The sequence below is a fragment of the Podarcis muralis genome, chromosome 9 (assembly GCF_964188315.1).
Source record: "Podarcis muralis chromosome 9, rPodMur119.hap1.1, whole genome shotgun sequence".
Taxonomy (NCBI): Eukaryota; Metazoa; Chordata; class Lepidosauria; order Squamata; family Lacertidae; genus Podarcis; species Podarcis muralis.
Window position 1 is genome coordinate 53,659,968 of NC_135663.1, and position 26,506 is coordinate 53,686,473.

General features: G+C 45.6%; 2 protein-coding genes across 2 annotated transcripts in view; one reads left to right on the plus strand and one right to left on the minus strand.

Annotated features, from left to right (window-relative positions):
• Window positions 1–2,621: 2,621 nt before the first annotated feature.
• On the plus strand, window positions 2,622–8,457 carry RASL11B (RAS like family 11 member B). Its single transcript, XM_028744446.2, has 4 exons — window positions 2,622–2,936; window positions 3,882–3,938; window positions 5,645–5,721; window positions 6,655–8,457. Exons 1-4 carry the CDS (start codon window positions 2,798–2,800, stop codon window positions 7,123–7,125), a joined length of 744 nt encoding a protein of 247 aa, XP_028600279.2. The 5' UTR covers window positions 2,622–2,797; the 3' UTR covers window positions 7,126–8,457.
• A 669-nt stretch (window positions 8,458–9,126) lies between these two features.
• Window positions 9,127–26,506, minus strand: part of SCFD2 (sec1 family domain containing 2) — a 146,540-nt gene continuing 129,160 nt past the window's right edge. The window contains exons 8-9 of the mRNA XM_028745201.2: window positions 15,119–15,238; window positions 9,127–11,212 (exon numbers count right to left, since the gene is read on the minus strand). Of these exons, the coding sequence (XP_028601034.2) occupies window positions 11,120–11,212; window positions 15,119–15,238 (213 nt within the window). The 3' untranslated portion in view covers window positions 9,127–11,119. The remainder of the gene's footprint in view (window positions 11,213–15,118; window positions 15,239–26,506) is intronic.

Below are 26,506 nucleotides of genomic sequence, written 5' to 3' on the forward strand. Positions count from 1 at the left end.
TGTCCACTGAGCCCCTGCATGGGGGACCTTGTGGGCCTTCCTCTCTCCCTGCCCAACTTTGACAGGTGGACAGGGCTACCCACATGTCAATCACCTGGCATAATCTGATGACGTGTCAAAGTTGTGTGTGTATGTGGAGAATCTGCTTTGCCAACATGTTCCCAGCACCCACCAGGATTGAATCCCTCTATCCATCATCAGCTGATGGCATCAGCTGACCTACACAGGTAGTCACAGTAATGTGAAAATGCCTTCGTGGGGCAAATTACACCCTCTGGCCGGCCACAATTGAGCCATGGGCCTGATCTAGTTTCTGTTACTCCCCCCACCCACCCCAATTTTATTAACGTTTTCACAATACAATAAAATAAGACGAATAGAATAAAAAAAACAGGAAAGAGAGAAGAGAAGAAAAAAAAGACAAGAAAAACACTAATAATCATGATAAAACACAACATTATATGCATATAGTCCTCTATTATAATCATATGTTAATTTTCAGTCCACATAGGAAGAAGTGCGTCTTCTCAGCTCTCATCTGGGAGGGCTTCCCCCTTCCTCAGCCTCACACAGGTCCCACTCATCTGTCCATCACCTCTCTGTATGTATCTTCATTTGCCCCAAACATAAATCATAAGAAATCAAAATACAGTGGTACCTCGGGTTAAGTACTTAATTCGTTCCGGAGGTCCATTCTTAACCTGAAACTGTTCTTAACCTGAAGCACCACTTTAGCTAATGGGGCTTCCTGCCGCGCTGCCGGAGCACAATTTCTGTTCTCATCCTGAAGCAAAGTTCTTAACTCAAGGTACTATTTTTGGGTTAGCGGAGTCTGTAACCTGAAGTGCATGTAACCTGATGCGTATGTAACCTGAAGTGTATGTAACCCGAGGTACCACTGTACATGGCATGGCGTGCTCTGGTCCATGGGGTCATGAAGAGTCGGACACGACTAAACGACAACAACAAAGTTAATAGAATGCTGTCAAAATTTAACAACCATGTGCAGCGACGGAGGGAACTTCTCCATGCTCTTCTGGATTGGGGGGTGGGGACATCGTGGGCAAGCACCTAGACCCCACCTGCTGGAAAAAACCAACCAACTCTATATAATAACCCTAGTATTTCAGTTTACAGTGGTACCTTAGGTAAGAACTTAATTCGTTCTGGAGGTCCGTTCTTAACCTGAAACTGTTCTTAACCTGAAGCACCACTTTAGCTAATGGGGCCTCCTGCTGCCGCTGCGCCGCCGGAGCACAATTTCTGTTCTCATCCTGAAGCAAAGTTCTTAACCCGAGGTACTATTTCTGGGTTAGCGGAGTCTGTAACCTGAAACGTCTGCAACCCGAGGTAACACAGTACTTGGCCGTTGCATCTCGAGCAATGTCAGCGCTTGTGCCAACACACACCCCCCCGCCCTCGCGCAGCCTCACGGACTCTCATCCTTTTCTCATCAAGTGGGAAATGCAAACTCCAACGTGGCCCGCCCAGCAGCCCTTTGCAACGGACGCAGGCGAGCCGGGCTGTGTGTTTACCCAGTGCCGAGCCTAGCGAGCCGCGCACGCTCCGGGCCTTGTGGAGCGCAGCGCAGCAGGGGGCCACTTTCTCTGAGTCACCGAATGCCAGCAACTCCCACGGACGCCTTTGATGTCCGCCGCGAGAGTTCGACGGCGAATTTTCTGCAGACCATTCCGGGTTCCTGGAGCGGGAGCTCGGAAATCAGAGGCGGGGGCTGCACTGGGGCGCTCCCCCCAGTCACCCGCCCTCAGTGCATCGTCGTTATTGCTGCCCCCGACGCCTGACCCATCACATTTGGGGAGGGGGAATCCCATTTGGCTCGCCAGAATTTTGTTGCACGCCAACTCCAGCCTGGAGCGGGTAGAGAATGAGACTCTTAATTTCAGGGTTGGGGTTTCGAGCCCCAAGTTGGGCAAACGATTCCCGCATTGCAGGGGGCTGGACTAGAGGGCCCTCGTGTCCCCATCCAACTCTCTACGATTCTGTGGTCAGAGAAGAGGGAGCTTGCTAGGGACAAGGATAACTGTGACTTTAAAGATGAATGGGAACCCTTTGCAACGTATTTGAAGACGCAACAAAGTGGACTCCTTGGCAGATTTGGAATAAACATTCACAACCTTTTTATTGATAATAATCAGCTAAATAGTTTAAAACAGCAGTCTCAGAGAAACCAAAGACTAGAACTGAGGGAAGTCGGGGTGGGGGGATTTGTGTGGAAGGGTGGGGGGAGGGAGAACAAATGGGGGGGAAACAAGGATGATATGTTTTTGGATAATATGTCTTGTTTTAATTTTGAATAAAAAGAGAGAGAGAGAAGAGGGAGCTTGCAACCCGCTGCAGCTTGCACGCCCCGTTCCATAGGAGCTAACTCCGAGGGGCCGTCAGCCCCCACAATATTTTATCCAAGTTGGCACCCCTGCCCCGTTCCCTCCCGGGAAGCAGAGCAATCGCCTTCCTAAGGAGCCAAGGCACTCAGGATCGCGCAGCGGGAAGGCGGGTTTGCTAGGAGAAGGAGGTGGGGAGAGAGGTGGTGCCTGGCTCCCTATTGGCTGCTCAAAGCGAGGAGGAGGCGGGGCGGAGCTTTGCCCGGGAACCGGGAGGCGGGGCTTGCGGAAACCCAGAGAAAAGGGGCTCCGGAGAGCGGAGGCGGCGCAGAGCAGACGCGCCTCTTCTCCGTCTGTTCGGGTTCCCGTCTCGCCTCCTCTCTCCCAGTCCGTCCCCATCGCGGCTGGGCGTCGTTCGGCTTGCAGCGACGCTCGCCTCCCCTAGGGCAGCTGCGATGCGCCTGATCCAGAACATGGGGACCATCGCCGAGTACCCCCAGGCAGGGAGCACCCTCAGCGGAGATAGCTGCGGCTCGGGCCGCCCCCGACTCATCAAGATCGCCGTGGTGGGAGCCAGCGGGGTGGGCAAGACCGGTAAGAGAACGGGACGCGCGGGGCTCATCCTGGCGACATGGAAAGGCGTGTGCGGGGCGGGGGGCGGGGGTGGACGTAGGCATACTGCAAGGACGCAATGAATATACCAATATTCAAGGGGGGTATCCTTCCCCAGTTGTAGCAAGAGGGCGGGGCTGGCCCTGCAGGGTCCAGAGGGAGCAAACCTACTGCCATTGTGACAATCTGTTTGCCCGGTCCAAAGTATGGTTTGAATATGAGGATAGCATCCCTGCCAGCGATCCAAAGCGCTCGCCTCTAATTTGGGGAGAAAGAGACGATGGCTAGCTAGGTAGCAGCATCCTTCTCCCCTTAGGTAAGCACCTGCTGCCAGATCAGGAATGGATGAAGATCAGTGACCAAACAAAAGCTCTGACACCCCCTGCTGCCCGAGCCTGACATGTGGACGCCTCATTAAAAGGATAACACCCATTCCCACTCCCTTGAAAATGCTACTGTAGTTGTAACTTTCATCATAGCAGTGAATCCTTAACCTGTGAGGGGTGAATGATATTAGAAGGTGCCTAAATGCCTGTTCCTTCAGACTGAAAGGTGTACCTGGATGACTGCTCACAGTTCCACTCTTAAAAGTATTTACTCAGGAGTCAGCTGCAGTGGATTCTGTAGTAGGATGTCTTTCCCAACAGAATATGCTTAGGATTGCAGCCTTTAATTTGCTTAACTGCTACATGCCAAGTTTTGTTGGCTGCTGCTACTGCTAGCCAAAGGTAACTCTAGAAAAAGATGCACTCTCCCAATAGCCTATTGAAACGCTGTACCTGCTCGGGTGTCCTGTATGTGGAGTTTTTGGGTATGCAGACAGAAACTGGGGGAGGCTAGTGCCCTTAAACACCAAGTGCAGATGACATTGTGTCTTCTCCTTCTTCCCCTTTCTAACCTGCACCTTTTTTTTATTATCACTTACAGCCCTGGTGGTGAGATTTCTCACAAAACGGTTCATTGGAGACTATGAACGCAATGCAGGTAAGAAATGAGCCTTGCTGTATTCACAGGTGTGCACTGCGGTGTATTTTGACTCCAGCGACAAACTCAATGAAGCCTTTGGTGTCTCACTTCCAGAAAGCTAGACTGTACAATAGGGATTTCACTAGGAAAAGTCACTATGCAACGCTGAAACCCAGGTGTCTGGCCAAGTGTTATCAAGAGGACAAAAGGAATTTATACACTGACCTACTTTAGCTAGCACAAGGCGAGAACTGCCCTGTTTTTATTCTCACTGCAGCCACATTGGGATGTCAAGCCCCTCCTCTATAGTTTGACTTCGGAAGTTTTGTCCTCATTCACCAATCTGCTAAACACCCCCCCACACACACCCCACCCCCCCACACCATTAGAATGAAACAAGTTCCAAGCTAAAGGAGGTGGCTTCAGTCCTATAACCTTTTCCCACTCCTATCTTTATGTAATCAACTTATTTATGCAAATAAGCTTGAATTCAAAGCCAAGTAGTTTGTTATTTGTGAAGAACAGCAGACAAACAAAATGAGGGCTTTCCAAGAAATTTCTGGACCACATGTGACCATGAATGGGGTGGGAATGATCTTCTATAATGCAGATAAACCAAACTAGAGTTTTCAGTATATTGGAGGCATGTTTAGGTGCCTCTCCAGGTGTTGATGAGAGTTTGGGGTCCAAGCAAGATCTGGGTGGCCCCATAACAAGGTGTACACCCATTAAAGCAATATTCCAATTTCCTGTTTTTGCTGTAATGAAGATGCAGCTTTATATTGAATTCATTTATTTCTTAGCATCCATTTCATTCCCCCTTACACAGGCTGCCTGTGTACTTTAAATCTACTTGCACATATTGTAGATAAGCATTTGTATCCACTTGGAGGGGTATGTATTTGCCTCAGCTTGAGCCAATAGTGTCAAGACCAAATATAGTTGATCTAGAATCAGTTGTGACAAAGCCTTTAAAGTCTCTTGTATAAAATGAAAACAATCCCCCTTTCCCATTAATCAGACACTGTAGCTAAAATAGGAGTGTGTGTGTGTGGAGGGCAGGACACATTGATTTGAGGGTGGTTGTTTTTTAACACAAGGCTGATTTGAGTGAAAAAGTTCTGTGGCCACACAAGATCCCACATTGTCAAGGAAAGACAGCATGCTCCACTGTGGAACGTTGAAATCCTGCTAGTTCCAGTGTAACAGTTTTAAGCACATCCTTAACTTTCTTCTTGGACTCAGTGGAACTTAAATGAGCCTACGTTTGGCTAGGAATGTGCTTCCCATAAAAAGGGGCTAGACAACTAACTTGTTCCAAAGGTTAACTCTGCCAAGAGGTTTTTATGTAGGTTTGCTTCAGCATTTTAGCTTTGTAAGTGAAGCCAATTATGAAGAATTCTGTTGTGTGGTTTTTTGCCCATATACGCCATGCTTTCCTGTGTTTAGGCTGTAAACACTTATCTGGGGGCACATCCCACTGAACTCAGTGGGGTGTCTTTCTGAATAGACATGGGCAGGATTGTGCAGCCAGTCTTTCTTATGATGAAAGTACCATCTGCCTAATGTAGCAAAAGTGCCACTTTTTTTCAACAAGTCACAGATCCATCTCCACTAATGAGTGTTTTTCCTTTTCATTGTGCAGAGGTTAATGAATGTCAGTTTATAGTGCATGTACAACCCCCTCTCTGAACTTGTCTGATGAAGTGCATTTTTATTGCTAGGTAACTTGTACAGCAGACAGATTGAAATCGATGGAGAGTTGTTTGCAATTCAAGTCCAAGATACACCTGGAGTACAGGTGAGTTTTGTTCCTGTGCCTTGTACCATTTTAAAGGGGAGCTTCAGTTTTGGCACATTTCAAGTTCATTGTTACATATATTGATTCATAAGAATCCTAGTAGGGCTTTACTTCCAAGTAGATGTGCAAGGATTGTAGCTGTTTGAATTGGGAGCCTAGCTGCATTGAAAAACTGTTTTGTTGCTAATAACTAGAGTTGTAAACAGTCAGAACTTGATAAATGGTCTGTATATCGTCCTCTGACAGTAAAAGAAAACAACCCACAATTTCAGCTAAACTGTTGTCTACTTGAAGACACAACCATCATGTTTAGGAAACCTGCCTTTCTTAAAAGAAAGGGGGGAAAACCCAAATGTGTTAAAAACAATTCCTTGGCAAACTAAGAAACACTTCATTTTTATTATTCTACTAAAGTGCACTGGAAATCTGGAAAGAAATTTCATTGCTATAGCCTAATCAACTTTAGTTTCATAAACACATGTGCAAAAGAAACTAAAAGTCACAGCCCTGGCAGCTGCACTCATTAAAATTTGTTAGGAGTTGAGTTTATATTACGGAAAGTTTGAACGTATAGGCATGAGTAAGGGCAAATTTTGCCTTTTTGAACTGGGCCGTTCTCCAACTTTAAATGTTTCCAGCTCATACCTTTGTTCTTTTCTCCCCACTCCCGACTCACTGTCTAGCCAGTTAATTTCCCATTCTACGGCACCACAAAGTCTTTTTCTCGAGGCAGAGTACAGCTTGAATATGGCAGACTTTGCAATAATTGAGTGTAGCATTTTTTTAATATATTTTTTTTGCAACTGGACTAACATGTGGAAATGTGGATTAAAATTTTAGAGACAACATGCAATAATAAACATGTAATGGACATTGTAAGCTTTCCTTTGCAGCCAAATATTTCCCCTACTTAATCTTTTTTTTCTCCCCCAGGTCCACGGACACAGCCTTGACTGTAATGAGCAACTGAACAAATGTATTCGCTGGGCAGATGCAGTTGTGATAGTCTTTTCGATCACAGACTATAAGAGTTACGAACTACTCGGACGCTTCCACCAGCACATACGGCAGCTGCACCCAGGAAACAGAGTGCCTGTGGTGGTTGTAGCAAACAAAGCAGACCTCCTCCACATTAAAGAGGTAGAACCACAACATGGACTTCAGTTGGCTGGCATGTTGGGTTGCACTTTCTATGAGGTGTCTGTCAGTGAGAATTACAAGGAGGTCTTCAATGCCTTCCACAACCTCTGTAAAGACGTCTGTAAGCAACAAACCACCAGCAGCACACCAGAGAAGAGGAGAAGCTCTCTCATTCCAAGACCAAAGTCACCCAACATGCAGGATCTAAAGAGAAGGTTTAAGCAAGCCTTATCTGCCAAAGTGAGGACTGTCACATCTGTCTGAAAGATCAAACTAAATGGGGTGGGGTTTCCCTCCCCCTTCCCAGTGCATATTTCTTTAGTTCCAGCTTTGGAACGTTAATTGCTGGTACTTCAGCATCCGAAAATCGTGCGAGAGAAAGAGTTCAGATGCACATAAAGCATTTTGTAATGAAGGAGTAACACTGAAGCTTGAATAAGCCCCCAAAGAAGTGGTGGAGCATAGAATGCATTTGATTGACTAAATGGACAATATTTTCATGTTCTGCCGTGGAAGTTAGGTCATGTTGATATTTGTATCATACTTACACAATGAAGGACAGGGAAGAAATATTCTGAATGCAGTCTTACTGATGGGGAACAAATTGTGTGTTACATCCATTAGCTATATTTTGGTATTTGGTGGAAGGCTGTCTTCTTTAGTAGTCTTCAATGGAGCCGTCTGCTTTTTAAAAACCCATGGTTTAGAACAGGGGTCAGCAACCATTTTCAGCCGTGGGCCAGTCCACCATCCCTCAGACAATGTGGTGGGGTGGACTATATTTTTTTTTTTGGGGGGGAATGAACGAATTCCTATGCCCCACAAATAACCCAAAGATGCATTTTAAATAAAAGCACATATTCTACTCATGTAAAAACACGCTGATTCCTGGACCGCCCGCGGGCCGGATTTAGAAGGCGATTGGGCTGCTTCCAGCCCCCGGGCCTTAGGTTGCCTACCCCTGGTTTAGAAGCACAAGCATGTCATTGAATGAGTAAAAGAAATGTCAGTATAAAATGTGGGGGGCATTATTAACTGTATTTCTGATGGTGTGATGAGACATTTTGGAACCACAACTGTTGTTTAGTATCATTTTATAGATAGCTAAAAGTTTACTCTCACTGTCTCTAAGACAGTATCATTTTGATGATTCTTCAGAGACTGGTCATCTGATGCAGTGCTGCAGCTTTCCAGATAAGACCTTTTTTCTGTATTCCACTCATCACGAGGATTGTAAAGTTCCCACTTAATTGCTCTGAACAGGAATACAACTTCCTATTGTTTCAATCCAATCCAATTATTTGTCTTAGTCTATGAAACTGTTCCATTTTAGCTGAGACTTATCTCCAGCTAAGGCATGAGGGCTATTCCACTATTGCATAAGTGCTGTTTGTAGTAACATTTGAAAACACTGAGTTATCAGTCGTGTTATCCAGGATTTGAGGACTATGCGCCCGACACCAATGCACTTTAAAAACAAACAAACACCGTGCTTGTTCCTTAAGCTGTAACTTATTTATTTTTATGTTAACAGCAAGTCTTTAAATGGGACATCTTCATTTTGTTCCCGTGATTAAACCAAACCTTGTTTTCTCATCTGATTGTTGTGTTTTATATTCAGATGCCAAACAAGCTAGAAATGAGTGGCAAGACTCGTGAGAGACAGGGAAGTCAACTAAAGGCATTCAAGGGCTAAGGGGACCTTCAATCATTGGCTTGGCCAGTGACGGTTTGCAGGGATTAGTGTCTCTCTGATTTCAGTAACACAACACAAATACAGATGATCAAGACTTGCCTTTGCAGCCGTCTTCTGCTGTCCCCAACTGCAGACGTCTGTAATACAGACTTGTACTGCAGCAACTAAAGCAGTTACTGTATTATGCAAAAGCACCTGCCTCTTAAACCCTTTTTGGCATCGTTCTGTCATTCCTAAGATGCTGAAGACTGTGTAGTTAAGCCTTGGCTCTCTGCATGCGAGAACCATCATGAACAGAGAGGAGCAGCCATTGAATGAATGAAGGTCTGGCTTCCCAACAGCCTTTGGGGCAGCCACCAACGGGCAGAAAACTGGTCTGGGTTTCCAATCCCATCAAGGAGACAAAGAAAAGATGCATCATTTCTGCCATATGCCCGTTTTCCTGCTTAATCTCCAAAATACTGACGTCTATTAACGCAGTGTAGCAGAACTGCAATGGTAACCATGGAGACTGCCAGCTTTTTCTTTTCTCTTCTCCAAGTGCTTGAAAACAAATAGCTATACAGATATGATTTGTCACCTGTCTATCAAATGCAGCCTGCGAGGTGCATCCAATGTCTATTGCCATAAGTAAATGCTACAAAATGTGTCCTTTTCATTTAAGAAAACTTTGTCCATTGTTCCCCTTTTGTTAGCTGGGTTAGAGCCCAATTTAGATTACCTTCATGAAGGGCCATGAAATGAAATGGCTTTAAAAATGGGATGATCAGCATCTACTAGACTGGGGAAGGCCTAAACTGGTGGTCCACATAAATATTTGCTGGCTTACGCTGGAAAAAGGCAGTGCCTCGCTGTATTCTAACGTTGTAAACTGCAGCAAAGAATCACTAGCTGGCTGGAGGAAAATCTCATATGCAATTCAGAAAAGAAAATTTTGTTTCTCTGCTTGATTTGTCAGGCATTCTTTCCTAATCTTAAACTATTCTACCATTGTTTTTTCAGAAAACTAGCTGTAAGAGAAAGATTAGCTGTAGCCTTATAATGTTAAACCTGCTACAAATTTTTATCTGCTTCTTTTATAACAGAAGACACTAACCATTTCATCCAATAAACCCTGGTCTAGACTAACAAGCTCTTTGCTCTGGACTAACAAGCCGGCTTCTCCTATAAATGTTCTACATTCAGTAGCCAAAAGTGGAAAAGACTGACTTCAGCATGCAGTGGTAGCAGGTTTCATGTTTGAATGACTTTTGGTGGCAATGTCTAAGGGAGAATAGTTAGCATATTGTGACCACCCTCAACATCTGGGATGGAGTAGGCTAGAAGTCCAATAATACATGCAATTGTGGGGGATACTCCATATAGAAAACTAGCCATGCCTGGAAGATGTCTATGTGGAACCCTTCTCTCTAGTTTGTTAAAGGAAGGGACGGTTTTTCATTGGAGGAAGCAACTGAGTTGAAGTGGGAAGGTCCAGAAGCTTTTATCGTATGTGTCTACTGAATGTATAAACTGACCCTGTGTCTAGATGACAACCCAGGCCTGTACAGAGTTTTTTGCTCTTAGCATGACAGTGTAAGTCCGGCAGGAGTGAGTCAATGAGCTGGCTTAGCCCTCAGAGGTCTGGGGCAAGTGTGCCTGGCTGCTCCACCCTCCACACAGGCCTATGGCAACCCCATGGTGCTGTGCACTTTCAACAGTTCTGAAACAATCCTACCTCATTTGGGTGTTCAGCTTTCCAACACCCTAAATGTCCAAACACACTGGGCTGATTCTGTAGTATATTAATGTATACTTAGCTATCAAAGGCTTGATATTTACCTTCTGTGTAGCACTACTGAGATGGACACCACTGAAGAGAGTGACTCCACAATGGACCAATAGAAGATTTTTACATTTTTTTTGGAAAGCACTGATAGGCAATCCCAGTCCTCCCTCTTTTCTCAGTGGATGTCCATTGGTTGCCATTATGAAAGCTGCCCAACATTAGAGCTCACTATATTAGAGATTGTGAAGAAGACACTAAGGCATACTTTGTTGTCACTGACATATTCTGCTCAAACAGATCCAACATTTTCTCCAGGGGTATCTTATATCACAAGCCAGCCAACTGCATAAGCAAGATGGAAGGAAAAGCTCAGTATAAAAGAAAACGAAGGAAAAGTTCAGCATAGAAATGGAAGCACTGATAGTCATCTTCAGTGGTTCTGCGATGCTCCGATGAGACTGATATGGACAGGGAGGAACCTTTACTCTGTAGCTGCCAGCAAGAAAGAAAGAATTTCAGTTAAACACAGCATCACTGCAGAGAGAAGAACTGAAAGCTGGCTTGACGTCACAGCACTAATGAACAGATTTTCAAGTGCTATCTTAGCACAGGTACTTTTCTCTTGCTGGCAGCTATCAAAGCAATTCCCCCAATGTTCAGATCAAGATCAGGAGTAATTTCAGAACCTCTCATTTTCTGCAGGAATGTCTTATGGGATAGAAGGCCAAGGGTTTTGATATTTTTCCGGCGAGTTGGGCTTGGTGCTCATCTTCTCTGATAAGACTCTTGGCTTGTCAAATGCCAATGTCTGGCTGGAGACGGTCCGTGGCAAACAGCAGCTCCAGAAGGCTAAGTGGTGTCAGGAGAGCTGTGGAGAATACAATTACCTGAAAAGAAAGAGAGATGCATAAAGAATAACAGAGACTAATCCCTGCCACCACTACCAGACACAGAGAAGTGTCAGGCACAGTTTATGACAAGGAGTTGTGTTTCTGCAGGCAAATAAATACAGCTTCACTAAAGCTCAATGTCTTATTATAGATAGTACTATTATTGGAAACATCATAATCAGAAAACTTGTACCCCATTGCATAATTTTCTTTTCTTTCCCCCCAACTTATGGGCTATAGCAATGTTCCTTATTTAAATTAATTGTCAATCTGAATATACCTGCAATAGCTTTACTGCAACTGTGTTAATACTTTTGTCAACAAATGATTCAATTTAAAGCTGTTGCTTCTTTTTGGCTTATGATGAATTTTAAAAATCAAATGTGTTTTTTTCCTAGCATGTGCTCAGCAGATTACAAAATTTGCCTTCTCGCATTTGTAAGAGATAATAGTTAACCTGTGTCATGCATTGTGCAGTGGCGGATGCTGGGTCTCAAATTTCAGCAGTATCCTGTATGGCGCCCACAATCAGAGCCCCTCCATCGACTAAACATTTTCAATTGATTAATTATTTCTTTTAAGCTGATTAATCAACCAATTAAATTTATTTACATCTGTCAAGTACCAAAACCTCAATAGAGATGCCTTTAGAAATTCTTACCCATTAATAATAAAGACAATCTTTACTATTTCCTTCTTTCACAGTAAGAATGAAATAATGCAGTAACTAAAACAGATGTAAAAATGATAGGAGTAATGGAAATATATCCTTTTTGCATTCTCTGGGTTGTAATCAATTCCAGTTATTACTAATGCCAGTTATTAGTCACTGTTTGTTTCTGCAAGGTGGCCTTGTGCTTCTCTGAGACATTCACAGGTATTTTTAAGTACAATCCTTAACAAAAAGAAATGCCACGAATAAGCAATTTTCTCTTTGTGTTTCTCAATGAAAGGCACGGCTTCTCTTATCATCATAACCATCTCTGTATTTGAGATGTGAACTGTGAACTGAACCACACGTTCTTTAACTTTGCATTTAATCATCATTTGCTTATACTCCAACCAAACATTGGAAGTGATCGGTATCTGTTGACAGGCTCTTTGCTTGTTGCTGAAAACACTTTAGATTTAACAACCCTAATCCAATTCCTGTTTAAAAGGGACACCAGCATAAACTGTGAACTGCAAGGTGTTGTTTGAATAGAACGGTATGCCAATAGCAATGTTTTCATCTGGGCCTGAGATTTAAAAGTGAGTGACACGAGGCTTCACATAAACAGCTTTGAATAGTGCCAGGATCATTGAAAACATAATCCTGAACAGGTGGTCAGCATTCAGAGACCCAGAGGAGTCCAGGTAAATCCAGATGATTTGGAAACTTTATGTGAGAAAGACTCAGATAACTTTTTTTCAGGGTGGGGTGGGGAGAGGCATAGGATTCCCCTTCCCTTCCACTCACTCCAAAGCTTTTAATCTCTAATGTAACAGCTTTATACATAGGGGTATAAAACAATGAGTATGTTCTGAATTCTTTGTCTCAAGGGGTGACCCATCGTTGGTGGGGTCAAGTCAAAGCAAAGCAACACCAGATTCCATGTCACTCCTTGTCAAACCTCAATCCCTCTCAGATAGTAAGCCCAAAAGCCTGGCTACATAGTTTAAACTCTTCTCACTCATTAAACCTCTGCTTATCTTTCAAGCCGTAGTTATACATTTGGAGTCGGGATTAACTTGTCCATCAGTGTACTGCAAATTCAAGGTCTGCCCAGGGCAGCGAAGAATTTGATTCCCTGGGTTAAGGGGATAATTGAGAAGCAAAACGCAAGCGGGAGAGTTATCAGATGAAAACGTGTTGCCGGAGAAAGCATTTAAGGCTTGGGAACTATTGAATGAGCTCTTAACTCAAGAATGCCATTAACACGCAAAAGGCATCTTCTCCAGCCCTGCATTGCTTCAACGCCCACCCTGCTTCCACCTCCAACGTTTTCACTAATCAAACATGCGGCCACCATGATTTATGACAGGAGTGTTTGCATGCTGTTTGTAGAGCAAAAACATGCTATTTATGTACCATGGTGGTAGAGAGGGATGTCTGCCTGGATTTCTGGTGGAGCCCTGAAGAAAACTGTCATGACAGCTCCTTGTAAGACTGGCCCACCCCAATGATACCCACTCAGAGAGGAAAGGAGTGGGGAATCTTTCTGTGAGTGTACAGTCACAGCCAATGACTCATGGGGAAGCCATGATTATGCTGTGAAGGCTCACAAAATTATAGCTGCAGCTTGGCAGACGTTTAAGCTGACCCTGACTGTGTACACACAATAATTTGCTGGACGACCGGCGTACAAAAGCAGGCCAGTGTTCGCAGAGCCTGAAAAATTGCCTAGGCTCCCGAAGCAGCCTCCCATCCATGTCCCTAGTTCTTGGGTAGGCCTCAGATAATTCACAAGGGGTTGGGGGATCCTGACGGGAAGCTGTTTGGTAAACTGCCCTCTCTCTGTGGTGTAGAATTCTGGAGTTCCTCTCTAGTCTCAGGCCTCCATGTTCCTCATCCCAGCTTGAGGTGGTACTGTACCTGCTACTGCCATTCTCTGATAGGCTTACGTCTTTCTTATGTCCCGTCTCGCTAAACTCAGTCGCCAGTGTGGTAGGGCTACACCTCACAACAGGCTGTGTTATGGACTACAACTGACACCATTCCTGATCAGAGAATCATAGAGTTGGAAGGGACCATGAGTGTAATGTAGTCCCACCCTCTGCAATGAAGGAATATTTTGCCCATGCAGCTCAAAGAGAGCCAGTGTGGTGTAGTGGTTAAGAGCGGTAGTCTCGTAATCTGGTGAACCGGGTTCGCGTCTCCACTCCTCCACATGCAGCGGCTGGGTGACCTTGGGCTAGTCACACTTCTCTGAAGTCTCTCAGCCCCACTCACCTCACAGAGTGTTTGTTGTGGGGGAGGAAGGGAAAGGAGATTGTTAGCCGCTTAGAGACTCCTTAGGGTAGTGATTAAGCGGGATATCAAAGCCAAACTCTTCTCTTCTTCTTCTTCTTCTTCTTCTTCTTCTTCTTCAAACCCACAATCCTGGGATGAAGAGTTTCATGCTCTACCAACTGAGCTATCTCAGATGGGTGGGGCTGATGGGAGCTTGAGTTCAAAAACATCAGAAAACTACCAAGCAGCCTATCCCTGGTACTGAATGCACCACCCCATGTACTCAGTTATTTTGAGTGTTATTTGTTCCTATCTGGAGCATAAACTAGGTAGTAGACAACTTTGAACTCCATAGCTATGTGCCCATATATGCCCTCCTCCCTCCAGCCTACAAGGCTGGTTCCACATGTGCAGCAGAATGAGGTGAGAAAGAAGTGGTAGAATAATAGAGCGAACCACCTCAGGCGGATGAGCAACTGTCTAGAAAACTCCTCTACATAAAAACTCCCTGAATGGAGAAAACTAGCACTGCAGGGAGAAATCTAACTAAGAACTTTTCTTCCTGATGTGCTAACTTTCAACCTGAAGGAGTTTTGCTTTATTTTTTTAACATGATGAAGCATTCAGAAACGCCACCTGCCACTTGAAGTCTGAAGTGACACAGTCTGCTCCATCACCTCAGGATCCCATCACCTCATTCTTCTGCATGCGGAGACCCAGCCACACCTTACAGCTTTTCAGGTTTGCTTTATCCTGTGGCGCATTTTGGGCATGGGAAAGGCTTTTGTGGATTATAGGGGCCGTTTGTGTGAATCCTTCCCATTTTTTTCTGCAGAGCGTGCCACTTCATTCAAGCCGAGAATCGAGTCTTTGTGACCCCAGAAAACTCTTAGCATCAGATTGAGGCTGAACCCAATAGTTCTACATCCATATGCAGAGATGGTCTTGTTTCTCCGAAAAGAGTTTTGTACCTGTACTCCGGGCTTGTGCGCCATTACAAGGTCCTTTACCATTTTGACTTCAGACACCGTCACTCCACCAACCACGAAGATGATCACCAGAGGATGATCACTAGGGTGAGGGCGGCTCACCTATTAAAGAAACAGAATTAAGATGCTTATGTAACTTGAACTATTTATTTATTTAATTCCCCCTCTCCAAAGTAAGGAATATGCTGCCTTTCAGAGCAAAATCCTCCGATGGCAGCTGACATCGGAACCACAATATAAAGCTAAAACATTACACATTAAAACAGCAGCAGTTAAAACAATTTGGAGTGCCACATATTGAGATGCAACTTGGATAATGATAATAATCAAGTTTTCAGGGTCTGTTTCAAAGCCAGGACACTAGAGGCCAGCATATCTCCTGGGGGAGGGGGGAATTCCACAAGCAAGGGGCCACTCTGAAGAAGGCCCTCTCTTTTCTGCCTGGCAAGCGAACAGATCATGAACAGAGACTTCCTTTCCCTTCTAATTAACTCTGCCTTCCATTTTCTATGCCCATTTACCTATGCATCGTTGCTATGGTTGCAGCTTCACCCCTAAGATGGCTGCCCATCTTGTCAGATTAGAGAGAAGAGGAAACTGGATTCTCATTGCTTGATGACAGTAACAAAGCATGCACGTAACAGCCGCCTAAACCACTTCTAGGCTGATGGTGTGGAAATCTTTTGTAAAAATGCAACTTTAAAAGTATAATTTGCTTGATGTTCTCTTGCCATCTCCCAATGAAAAGATGCCAGTAATAGGTTTATTTAAAATAAGTCCCTTTCTAGCTTAACTATTAACACTGACAAGCTAGGAAGCAGCAGATCTGAAAGGCATGGCGACATCCAGATATTCTGCTGCCTGTTTTGTAATAGATTTATGAGTCAACTCAAAGAAGCCCTTGAAAGAGAGAACTGTCCTTTGTAAAGGAAGACATAAGGGCACCCTAGGTGGACAGACCAGAATGGAGAGAGGGGTGTGCGGTGCTATGCTAGCAACTAACTAACTGCCTCATCTTGCAATACCATTTGTATTATGCATTTGCTCTACTGATTGAAAGCACTAAAAGTTCCATGTCCGGATGGAACCTGTACTGGGCTTCCGAACTGCAATTTTGAGTGTTGTTGTTTTTTTTTTGCAAGGCAGGTGAAAGACATTTCACTGGAAGTGGCAGCGTGCTCAGGATCCCATGCAAAGTGGCTCCGGATTCCTTACAAAGTGGTTCGATGGGAAGCAAAACACGAAACAAAAACGCAAGAGCGACGCAGTCTGCATTCCTTCCCTTCAGCCACCTCAAAGCAGGCAGGCTGCACCGAATGTGGTGGAGACACCACCAAACCGCATGCATACCCTCCAACATTCCTCAGAGGGGAATAGGGACATTTCTCACCCACTCCCAACTGACCCTCCACAACCCCCCCATTTTTGTGTGTCTCTCCACCCAGTGGTGAAGCTGCATGCTCCGCTACCGGGGCGGAGAGCAGGCATGGCGTGGCTGGCGCCCCCTGGGCATGGCACGCCGACCATGAGGGCGTGACACTGTGGCGATCACACAGGGTCCCCGGACATTTAACGGTCTATTGATCCCTGTGCCACCACAGGCGGCTGTGTTGCCATGGTAACAATGGCCTGCCCTCCTTTGTGACATCTCCTGCTTCTCCCTTAAAAGCCACCAACTACAGGTGTCCAGTGTGGGTTAGTGAGGAGAGACAGAGAGAGGTGTGAAGGTGCGGTTGGTGGTGAGAGAGAAACAGAGGATTTGGAATTTCTTCTGATTTTGACAGCTTAAAGAGGAGGCGGAGCCAGAATCAACCATGCGGTCAGTTCCAGACCTTCAGGAAGAAGGAAGGTTCAGTGGACTTTTCCTTCGCGGAACAGAGTGGCTCAGGCGACTGAGAAGCGTAATGCAGCTCAAAAAGAGCAATAAAGTGGCCCCGCTCCAGCACAAGGAGCAGCCTCCTGTGGCACCAGTTGTGACAAAGCTCTTCAAGAGTTTTCCAGAGCTTGAGAAGGCAATAGCCCGACACCGGGCCCGTGTTAGGCCATCACCTGAAGAAGAGGACATAATTGTAGAAGATCTAGAATGAGCTTCCAGCGTGATGGGTCAAGGGAAGGTGCTCCACTTTGGAAGAGTTAAAAGGGAGTAAAGGAAGAACGAGGCCGATGAGATCAAGGTAACCCTCCAGCCTCTCCTGAGCTGCAGAGGCTAAGGGCAGAGAGGCGGAGGGAACTAAGTTCCCACAGGAGGAGTGCTCGCCTCCAGGCCAGGAGAGGCGAGTCACCAGAGGATTGTGGCCGCCCTATGCCTCGGGGCAGATAAAAGCCGGCCAGCCCCAGCCCCAAGTTGCGGGAGCAACATTGCTGGTTGCTGGTTCCTGCCTGAACCCTGTCCTGCTTTCCTGCCTGAGCTCCTGACCTACCCTGGTTCCCTGCTTGCAAGCCTGTTCCTGACTTCACCCGACTCCCTGCCCTGCACCCAGCTTCAGCTACTACGGACTGCCTCCACATTGCACCTTTGACCACGGACTGGACTTGGACCTCGCCTGTCGGGTAACCCACGGGACCAGCACAACGGGGAAGGAGGGAGAAAGGATTGAAGAGAGGTGAAAATGGTGGGGACAAAAGGCTGACTGCTGACTCACCCTTACCGTGCGAGGAAGAAACCAGAAACAGTGGGAAAAAAATTAGGCCTTTTGGGGATGATGTTGTGGCGATCACACAGGGTCCCCAGACGTTTGACGGTCTATTGATCCCTGTGCCACCACTGTGCTCGCTTCCCCACTGCCACCAACCCGTTACTCTCAGGTAAAACACTGAGTCCAGACAGTTGTTAAAAGTGAACCAAATAAACAAGTTTATTTTATAAACATTAACAAGTTTATGGTTTCCCAGATAATATTCCTGTCAGTATCTTAACTTTAGTTTCTTTACCAGCCTATACCTTCCTAATACCTTCTGACTGATTATCTCAACTGTTGCACTGACTCCTCTTAACAAATTCTCTCACATCAGACTAGCCCAACCACAGACTTATTCTCTCTGTCTCTTCTAACTCCAGATTGTCTTCTCGACCACCCTAACTCTAATTCACTTCTCCCCTTGGGTTCCCATTGGTTAGTCATTTTACAATTAGTTAACCCTTTCCTTATGAACTCAGTATGATGTTACATACCTAGGAGGGCAAACGTCACGTACACGCATCCCGGGGGCGTGGCAATGCACCCGTGAGGGCGTGGCACACTGCCCGCAGGGGTGTGGCGCATGTTCTGGGGGGGGGGGTGACGCGCTGCCTGTGGGGGCATGGCTTGCGTCACGTGTCCGGGGGGCCGCCCCGATGGCACCCTACCGGAATAGTGGTGCCAGGGGCGGTCCGCTCCCTCCGCACTCCTGTTCCTTTGCCAGTATCTCCCCCCTCCCCCCAGAATTTCCACCACCAATACACCAACAGGACCCAGCACACACACACCCTCTGCCGTCCTGAGAAAACCCCTGGTTTTAATCCTGGTTTTATTTTATTCTTTGTTAGGTTTACAAAAAGAAAAACACACACCAACAAATAAGTTTTGGAAAGGGGAAAGATCAGACGCAGCACACAAAGCATTTCCTTTGTTTAAAAAAACAACAACCCAGGACTCCTTAAATTACGCTCCTCCTTTCTTCCTGCCCTGTGCCTGCACCTCAGGGCTGGGGTGTCACATGAGACTGGGCTTCTCCAGCAGTCACTACCAGCTGCCCAAGGGCCACCAGCTGCCCAACAGGCCACGGGATGCTCCCTTGCACCCACTGCTGCCTCCGCCATCACTCAAGACAAACGCTGGCTCGTCCTCCTCCCCAAGCTTGGTGGCGGTGGCACTGATGGGGCAAATGGAGACATTCCAGGATCAAATCAGAAGCTGGGATGGCTTTTGTCATTCCAGGCCTGTCCCTGGAAAATAGGCACACTTGGAGGGTGTGCGGAAGGTGCTGCTCGCCATTGCCATTTGGACAGCTTGCGTAGGTACCTAGGCCCTGATCTTCCAAAGGCAAAATAAGATGGTTTTATTTGGGCAGGCCTGTTGCAAAGAAAAAGTCAGGGCTGCATTCAGCCAAGGAGCATTCATGCAAGGAGCTCTGTGTGCACAACAGAACTTCCCCCCAGTTTCCTCCCCCCCCCTGCACTCCTCCAGGCTGCTGTGGAAGCACAGCTATGATTTTATTAATGTACAGCATATTTTTTATGTTTCCATACTTTTCGTTTTGAATACTACGATACCCCTTCCCTTGCTAATTAAATTAAACCACTGCTTATTTTGATCTTTGCTGGCTACGGCTAACCATTTGTCCTCTATTACACACAATCAGCTACATTCAAGTTCCCTCGCCACCAGTTCCCTCGCATGCTGTGTCACGCTCCTCAGAATGACTGGTAGAGGTTCTTTTGGTCTCTCAACAAGATTGTTTACACAGTACGAAGACCGAAATCCCTGTCAAGCGGTCTTCCCAGGTGCACAGCTCTTGAACACGTACATAATTTAAAATTAGCATCGCCAATTGGCAATCAGATAATGGGCCACCTACAGAGATGGGGAGAAGGGCAGACAGACTATGTGTGGGTAATGTTTTCTCTCCGCAATCTTCTTTTGCTGTGAGTTTTCAAGGGGAGGGGAGATTATAGTATGTTAGGACACACACTGGGTTGCCACTTCGGGCAACTTCCAACGTATATAAAAACATAATAAAACATTAAACATTTTTTTAAAAACCCTTTTCCTATAGAAGATTGCCTTCAGACAGCTCAGGGGTCAGATAACTCCAACATTTCTCCAATGAAAATAGGGATATCCTACCATGTTGTTGTTGTTTAGTCGTTTCCGACTCTTCGTGACCCCATGGACCAGAGCACGCCAGGCACCTCTGTCCTCCACTACCTCCCGCAATTTGGTCAAACTCGTGCTGGTAACCTCGAAAACACTATCCAACCATCTCGTCCTCTGTCGCCCCCTTCTCCTTGTGCCCTCCATCTTTCCCAGCATCAGTGTCTTCTCCAGGGAGTCTTCTCTTCTCATGAGGTGGCCAAAGTACTGGAGCCTCAGCTTCACGATCTGTCCTTCCAGTGAGCACTCAGGGCTGATTTCCTTAAGAATGGATGCGTTTGATCTTCTTGCAGTCCATGGGACTCTCAAGAGTCTTCTCCAGCACCATAATTCAAAAGCATCAATTCTTCGGCGATCAGCCTTCTTTATGGTCCAGCTCTCACTTCCATACATCACTACTGGGAACCCTTCCACATTTCTCCAATGAAAACAGGGACATCCTAAGGAAAAGTGGGACATTCTGGGGTCAAATCAGAAACCGGGATGGCTTCTTTAAATCAGGAATGTCCCTGAAAAATAGGGACACTTGGAAGGTCTGGTAGTACCTTGGAAGACTGCAAGCCTATGCAGAATTATGTACAGTATGCCAAAACCCGGTGATTTCCAGTGCAGGCTGGTCCATTTGGCAAATGGGGCATTGCTCCACCAACCTCAGTCAGCCCACACCTACACGTTTCTTTCAAGCACCCCAAGGGGTTGTCCTGACTGCCATGTTCCTCAGACACAGTGTGGCCCTCGTAGAACTTAGCAGAGAGAAGGATGGGGACAAAATGAGAATCACTTGGCTCTGCTTATCGTTGACTCTGGTTCCACCTACTGCTGTTGGCTTTCCTGCCTTCTGCTCTAGTGACCCCATTCATTGATAATGTCAAAGGGCTTGGTTGGCCATGCCTACCTAAAAGTGTAATAGGGTCAGGCTGCAAGTTGCTTCCAAGATGTGGTTTAAAACACAAGGTGAGCGTATCCCTCACGTTTGCTGAATGATGACCAACAACGTTCAGACTCAACATACTGTCTGGTATACTCTGTTCACACCCACTATGCATGCACTGGTTTCCCGGCAAAAGAAGAAAGCGATGGATGTCCGCTCTCTTCCTCCTGTCCGTCATCCTACTTCCACTGCAAGATGATATGCAGGATGACAGCATTTACTGTTTCTGCAGAAACCAAACTATTTGCATACCATAAATAAAAGCACACAGATCTCAACAGCCACACTGAAAAGTAGGTCAAACAAGACTCCAAAATTGCTGAGCAGTACAGCAATATGAGCCACTGTGCTGTTCAGCGACTTGTATGAGCTTAGTTGACATAAGTTAAAGCATAAATATTTATGAAGCTTACAGACAGGACTATTGGCTACTCAGAATTAATGTTAGAATACAAGCCATAGCGACTGGAGGTCCCTGGGCTAAATCTGATATTGAGTGATACCATCTGCTACCACTGCCCTTGCCAAGATAAGAGAACTCATTGAAGGGGCTTTCCTGAAAACAAATTTCTGACAAGGGTCTTATATTTATTCTTTGCCCCCCCCCCCCAAGAAAAGCTCAACAACTTTTGTGTACGGATTTTCACTTTTTGAAATATGGCAACTCTAGCTTAATGCCTATATATTTTCCTAACATAATTCTTCAGCAGCCTAGAAAAATTACCACAGGTGCTAATAAGATTTTGCATCCTTTGTATTTTGACAGCTTTTCTTTAGAAAAGCTCCACTTACTTCTACTTCTACCAAATGTGTATGAAATAATCTCTATAATTTTATTTTTAAAATCCGGCTATACTAGTGCCATAATATATTTTTAAAAAATATATTAACCAATGTTGTAACGACTTCTGAACATTTCCTTCAAATTAAGAATGACTTGAGAGAAGTAGATTTGTTGTCTCAGATGAAAAATGTCTATCCATCTATACATACATATTACCATTTTTCATCTGTGACTACAAATTGCATAGCTTTCCCCTATTTTAAGTCATTATTCTCTGAATGTATCAAAATATGAAATGGTTTACAGTCCAACCTGATGCATGTCTATTGAGAAATATGTCCTATTTAGATAGATAGATAGATAATACTTTATTCGGCTATAAGCCCACAAGACCTATTTAGTTTACTGGGACTTCTCAGTTTTTATGTGTGCTGAACCCAAACACCTAGGTCTTGGTTTCCTGTATTAACATGCTATCAGCTTGCCCTAGCAAAGACCCAATATACATTTATGTGGGTACAAGCCCCATTGAAGGGACGCGGGTGGCACTGTGGGTAAAACCTCAGTGCCTAGGACTTGCCGATCGCATGGTCGGCGGTTCGAATCCCCGCGGCGGGGTGCGCTCCCGCTGCTCGGTCCCAGCGCCTGCCAACCTAGCAGTTCGAAAGCACCCCCGGGTGCAAATAGATAAATAGGGACCGCTTACCAGCGGGAAGGTAAACGGCGTTCCGTGTGCTGCGCTGGCTCGCCAGATGCAGCTTGTCACGCTGGCCACGTGACCCGGAAGTGTCTGCGGACAGCGCTGGCTCCCGGCCTATAGAGTGAGATGAGCGCACAACCCTAGAGTCTGGCAAGACTGGCCCATACGGGCAGGGGTACCTTTACCTTTACCTTTAAGCCCCATTGAACTCAGTGAAGCTTACTTCTCGGTAGGCAAACCCAGGATTGTGTTCCAAACCTCAATGTTAACATGTTTGTGGAGTTAGAAAAGGACTTTAAGGTTACTTAATGCATACTGAAATAAGTTATGAAATTTAACTGAGCTGCGTGTGCTTTCGTGATTGTGCTAACAAAGAAAATGCCTCAACAAATACTTTCCTTAAGTAAAAAATAAGCAAGCATCCAAACACATGGTGCATATATAAAATAGTATCCCTTTTCAAAGGTCTGAAAGTCAAACCACGAATTCCAGATATGCATATTAAAATGCAGACTGCTTAGGCATGCAAGTTTTCAATTAAAACTGTTATGAAAGAGGTTTTGGAACATTTCAATCCCCCCTAACCCCGCTGTTCGTGGTTTTCTTTTCTTTTCTTCATTGGAACTGGACAATTTCTGAATGCAAATTAAACTGTGTGTGGACCTGGGGTACAATTGAGATTTTTAATGAGATAAAATACAATTACATAAGGCTTTTTGCTTTGAAGTGATCAGTGCCATGTGGCTGAATGCAGCAAGATTCCACAGTGAAACTCCAAAAGGAGGATTTCTGATGGCAAGTATTTATAACCTTATTATAATAGTTGAGGCTTCAAGGGAATCTAATGAGATTGGCTACTCTGAGGAGTTTCCACATCCTCTTGTTGTTTGTGTGCATCATGCCAGTTTCTTTGCTGGAATGCATTATATATTAAATGTTGTTCCTCGCCCTGTAAGGACAGTACATTGAGCTCCTCCTGCTTCTTGAGGTACAACCTCAAAGGGTTATTGTGGGAGGGGGTAAACGTGTGTGTGTTGGAGGGAAATGACGATATATGCTGCCTCGAGCTCTTAGGAGGAAGTCCAAATTAAAATGAAGTAAATCATTGAATCATAGAATCATAGAGTTGGAAGAGACCACAAGGGCCATCGAGTCCAACCCCCTGCCAAGCAGGAAAACCATCAGAGCACTCCTGACATATGGTTGTCAAGCCTCTGCTTAAAGACCTCCAAAGACGGAGACTCCACCACACTCCTTGGCAGCAAATTCCACTGTCGAACAGCTCTTACTGTCAGGAAGTTCTTCCTAATGTTTAGGTGGAATCTTCTTTCTTGTAGTTTGGATCCATTGCTCCGTGTCTGCTTCTCTGGAGCAGCAGAAAATAAAACCTGTTAAGTGGTTTGGGTTCTTAAAATGTCTGCCTTTGAGTGCTGGACATTAAAATGGAGGCACCAGATTAAGTACAGTGTATGTGCCATTATGTGGGATGCGGGTGGCATTGTGGGTTAAACCACAGAGCCTAGGACTTGCCGATCAGAAGGTTGGCGGTTCAAATCCCCGCGATGGGGTGAGCTCCCATTGCTCGGTCCCTGCTCCTGCCAACCTAGCAGTTCGAAAGCATGTCAAAGTGCAAGTAGATAAATAGGTATCGCTTTGGCGGGAAGGTAAACGCCGTTTCCGTGTGCTGCTCTGGTTCGCCAGAAGCAGCTTAGTCACGCTGGCCACATGACCCGGAAGCTGTACACTGGCTCCCTTGGCTTGTAAAGTGAGATGAGCGCCGCGACTGGACCTAACGGTCAGGGGTCCCTTTACTTTTATGTGCCATTAAGAAAGTCTTGCTAGAGCAGACCAAATACCACCAGTCCAAAATCCTATTTCTAGCATTGGCCCTACAGATACCACTGGGAACTAATTTCTATCCTCTGTTGTTTGTCAACAGCATTGGTTACTCAGAATTTTTTGCCTCTAAACACAGAGGTTCCATTCAGCACTTGTGGCTACGAGCTGCCAATAAACCAGGGATGGAGAACCTCCAGCTTTCTTGACTCCCAACTCCCATCGGCCCCAACTAAACAGGGGTTGAGCAATCTTTCAAGGGCCACATATCAGCGGCAAGCATGGCCAGAGGCAAAGGTGGGTGTAGCAATAAATATAAATTTTGCCGTTGTACAGCAGGCTAGTTTCTACACAAACTCACGCAACTCTCTCTTCTCCATCCAAGCAAGCAAGAGGCATTATTAGTATTCAAGGACACAGTCCAGTTAGAGAAAAACAGTCAGAGCGGGTACAGGGTACAGCTGGTGAGGGATATGGCTTGGGGAGAGAGTCCCAAGAGCCAGGCAGAGAGCCTGCAAGAGTTGTATTTGGTCCCTGGGCCTGAGGATCCCCATGCCAGTGCTAAACTGTGGTAAATCTAAAATGGAAGCTTCTGATATTCTCCTTATGCCAGTGCTGAAGATAAGAGGAGAGTTGCACATGAGCCCAGAAGGAGGCTAGGCTCATTGTCATAATACCAAATCACAGTCCAAACACAGCATATTGACATGCATATTAATGGCACACCAGCCCTTTCTCATATTAAATATGGCAATCCGCATAAGAGTTCTGATGCATTCCTTTCCTACAGTTCTATGATTTTGAGGAGCCATTAAGTAATCAATAGTAAATAACTATTGTTTCCAAGACAGCCCACAAAAACGCTTTCCCCTGTTGTTTTCCCACGTGCTAACAGAAAACCCTGCGACAGCAAAGGTATTACAGCAAATCATGTACTAAGGCTCCCCTCAACCAAGCAAGTTTGTCAGGTTCAACCGAAAAGTGACATTTCTTGCCCAGGTTTTGATATACAGCAGCAACTGCTGAGTGATTCTAGCTATGTTTTAGTTTCTCCTTTATCTTTCCACCAAAGATGGCTGGCGTAGATAGCAATTGTGGCTGCAGGAAAGACTTTCCCTCTCCTTTCCCCCTGGAGAAGCCCCTGTGAGGTGGCACATTTAGATCCCTAATTTCGGAAGAAGCAAAAAACAAGTAGCAAAGAGGCATTGACACATCCTCTTTGATTCTACAAGAGTGCAAAAACTTGTCTACACTAGCAGTTGCATGCTTATATTGTCAGGGCCATGCTAAAGCAGATTTAACACGTCTGGGAATCGTTTATGAAGTGAACCTCTGGTGGCAGACGTTCAAAATGGCAGAGGCAAGAAAGGAAAGAGGGAGTCCAAGATATTATGCTGCCTAAGGACAGGATTCCGCCCCACCCATTCCACACACAGAAGCCAACCAGACTTGCAGCTGATTCCTGCTTTAATGCTGGCAACAGGACAGCCACGTCTGAGGGCAGCAGGCCAGCTAAAAGGCCACATAGCATGTACAGCTGATCAGAATACCAGGAGGAAAGGCCAGAGAAGCTGTCAGTCATTGCTGTCCCTCAACACCCCCCCCCCAGCAACTACCATCTCAGGTAGCTCTTTCACTCTGCCTACTGGTGTCAGGCCTCAAGGAATCAGTTTCCCAACCACCTTGGCAGTAGATAAGCAGGACAAAGGAAAAGAAGTCTTCTTACCAGTTAGAAACTTTACTGATCACAGCGAGACAGCAAAGAACCCATTTCCTAGGAATGGCGGTGCTCCCAATTAAGGGCTCCACCCACTTCCTCCCTAGTCACCCATGTCACTACTGCGTCTTGTACCCTGAACTTGTGACCACTGTGCTTTTTGTGCTGCCATCTTATCAGCTCTTCTTGACCTTGGGCTGAGCGGATGAATGCTTTCCAGAGGCAGTGAAACTGTTAACCCTCTGTCTCCCAGTTCTTCTCCTCCTAGCTGTTCCCCATCCAGTATTTCCCAGCTTCTGCCTTCTGAACTATGTCCCACTGTTTGGGACCACTGTCCCAAATCTATACTGTCTTTCTGTGCTCCTGGGAAGATTCAGGATCCGGATCAGGAGCAGGGGGAGGGGGAGGCTCCCACCATTCCTCCTCAGCACGGTCCCTGACAACTTGTAGGACTGGTTTATAAGTTACCAAATCCAGGGAAATATACATCAAATACATTCATTGTACTGGGTCTCCCTTACACAGCTTAAAGACAACTGTGATTAGGAA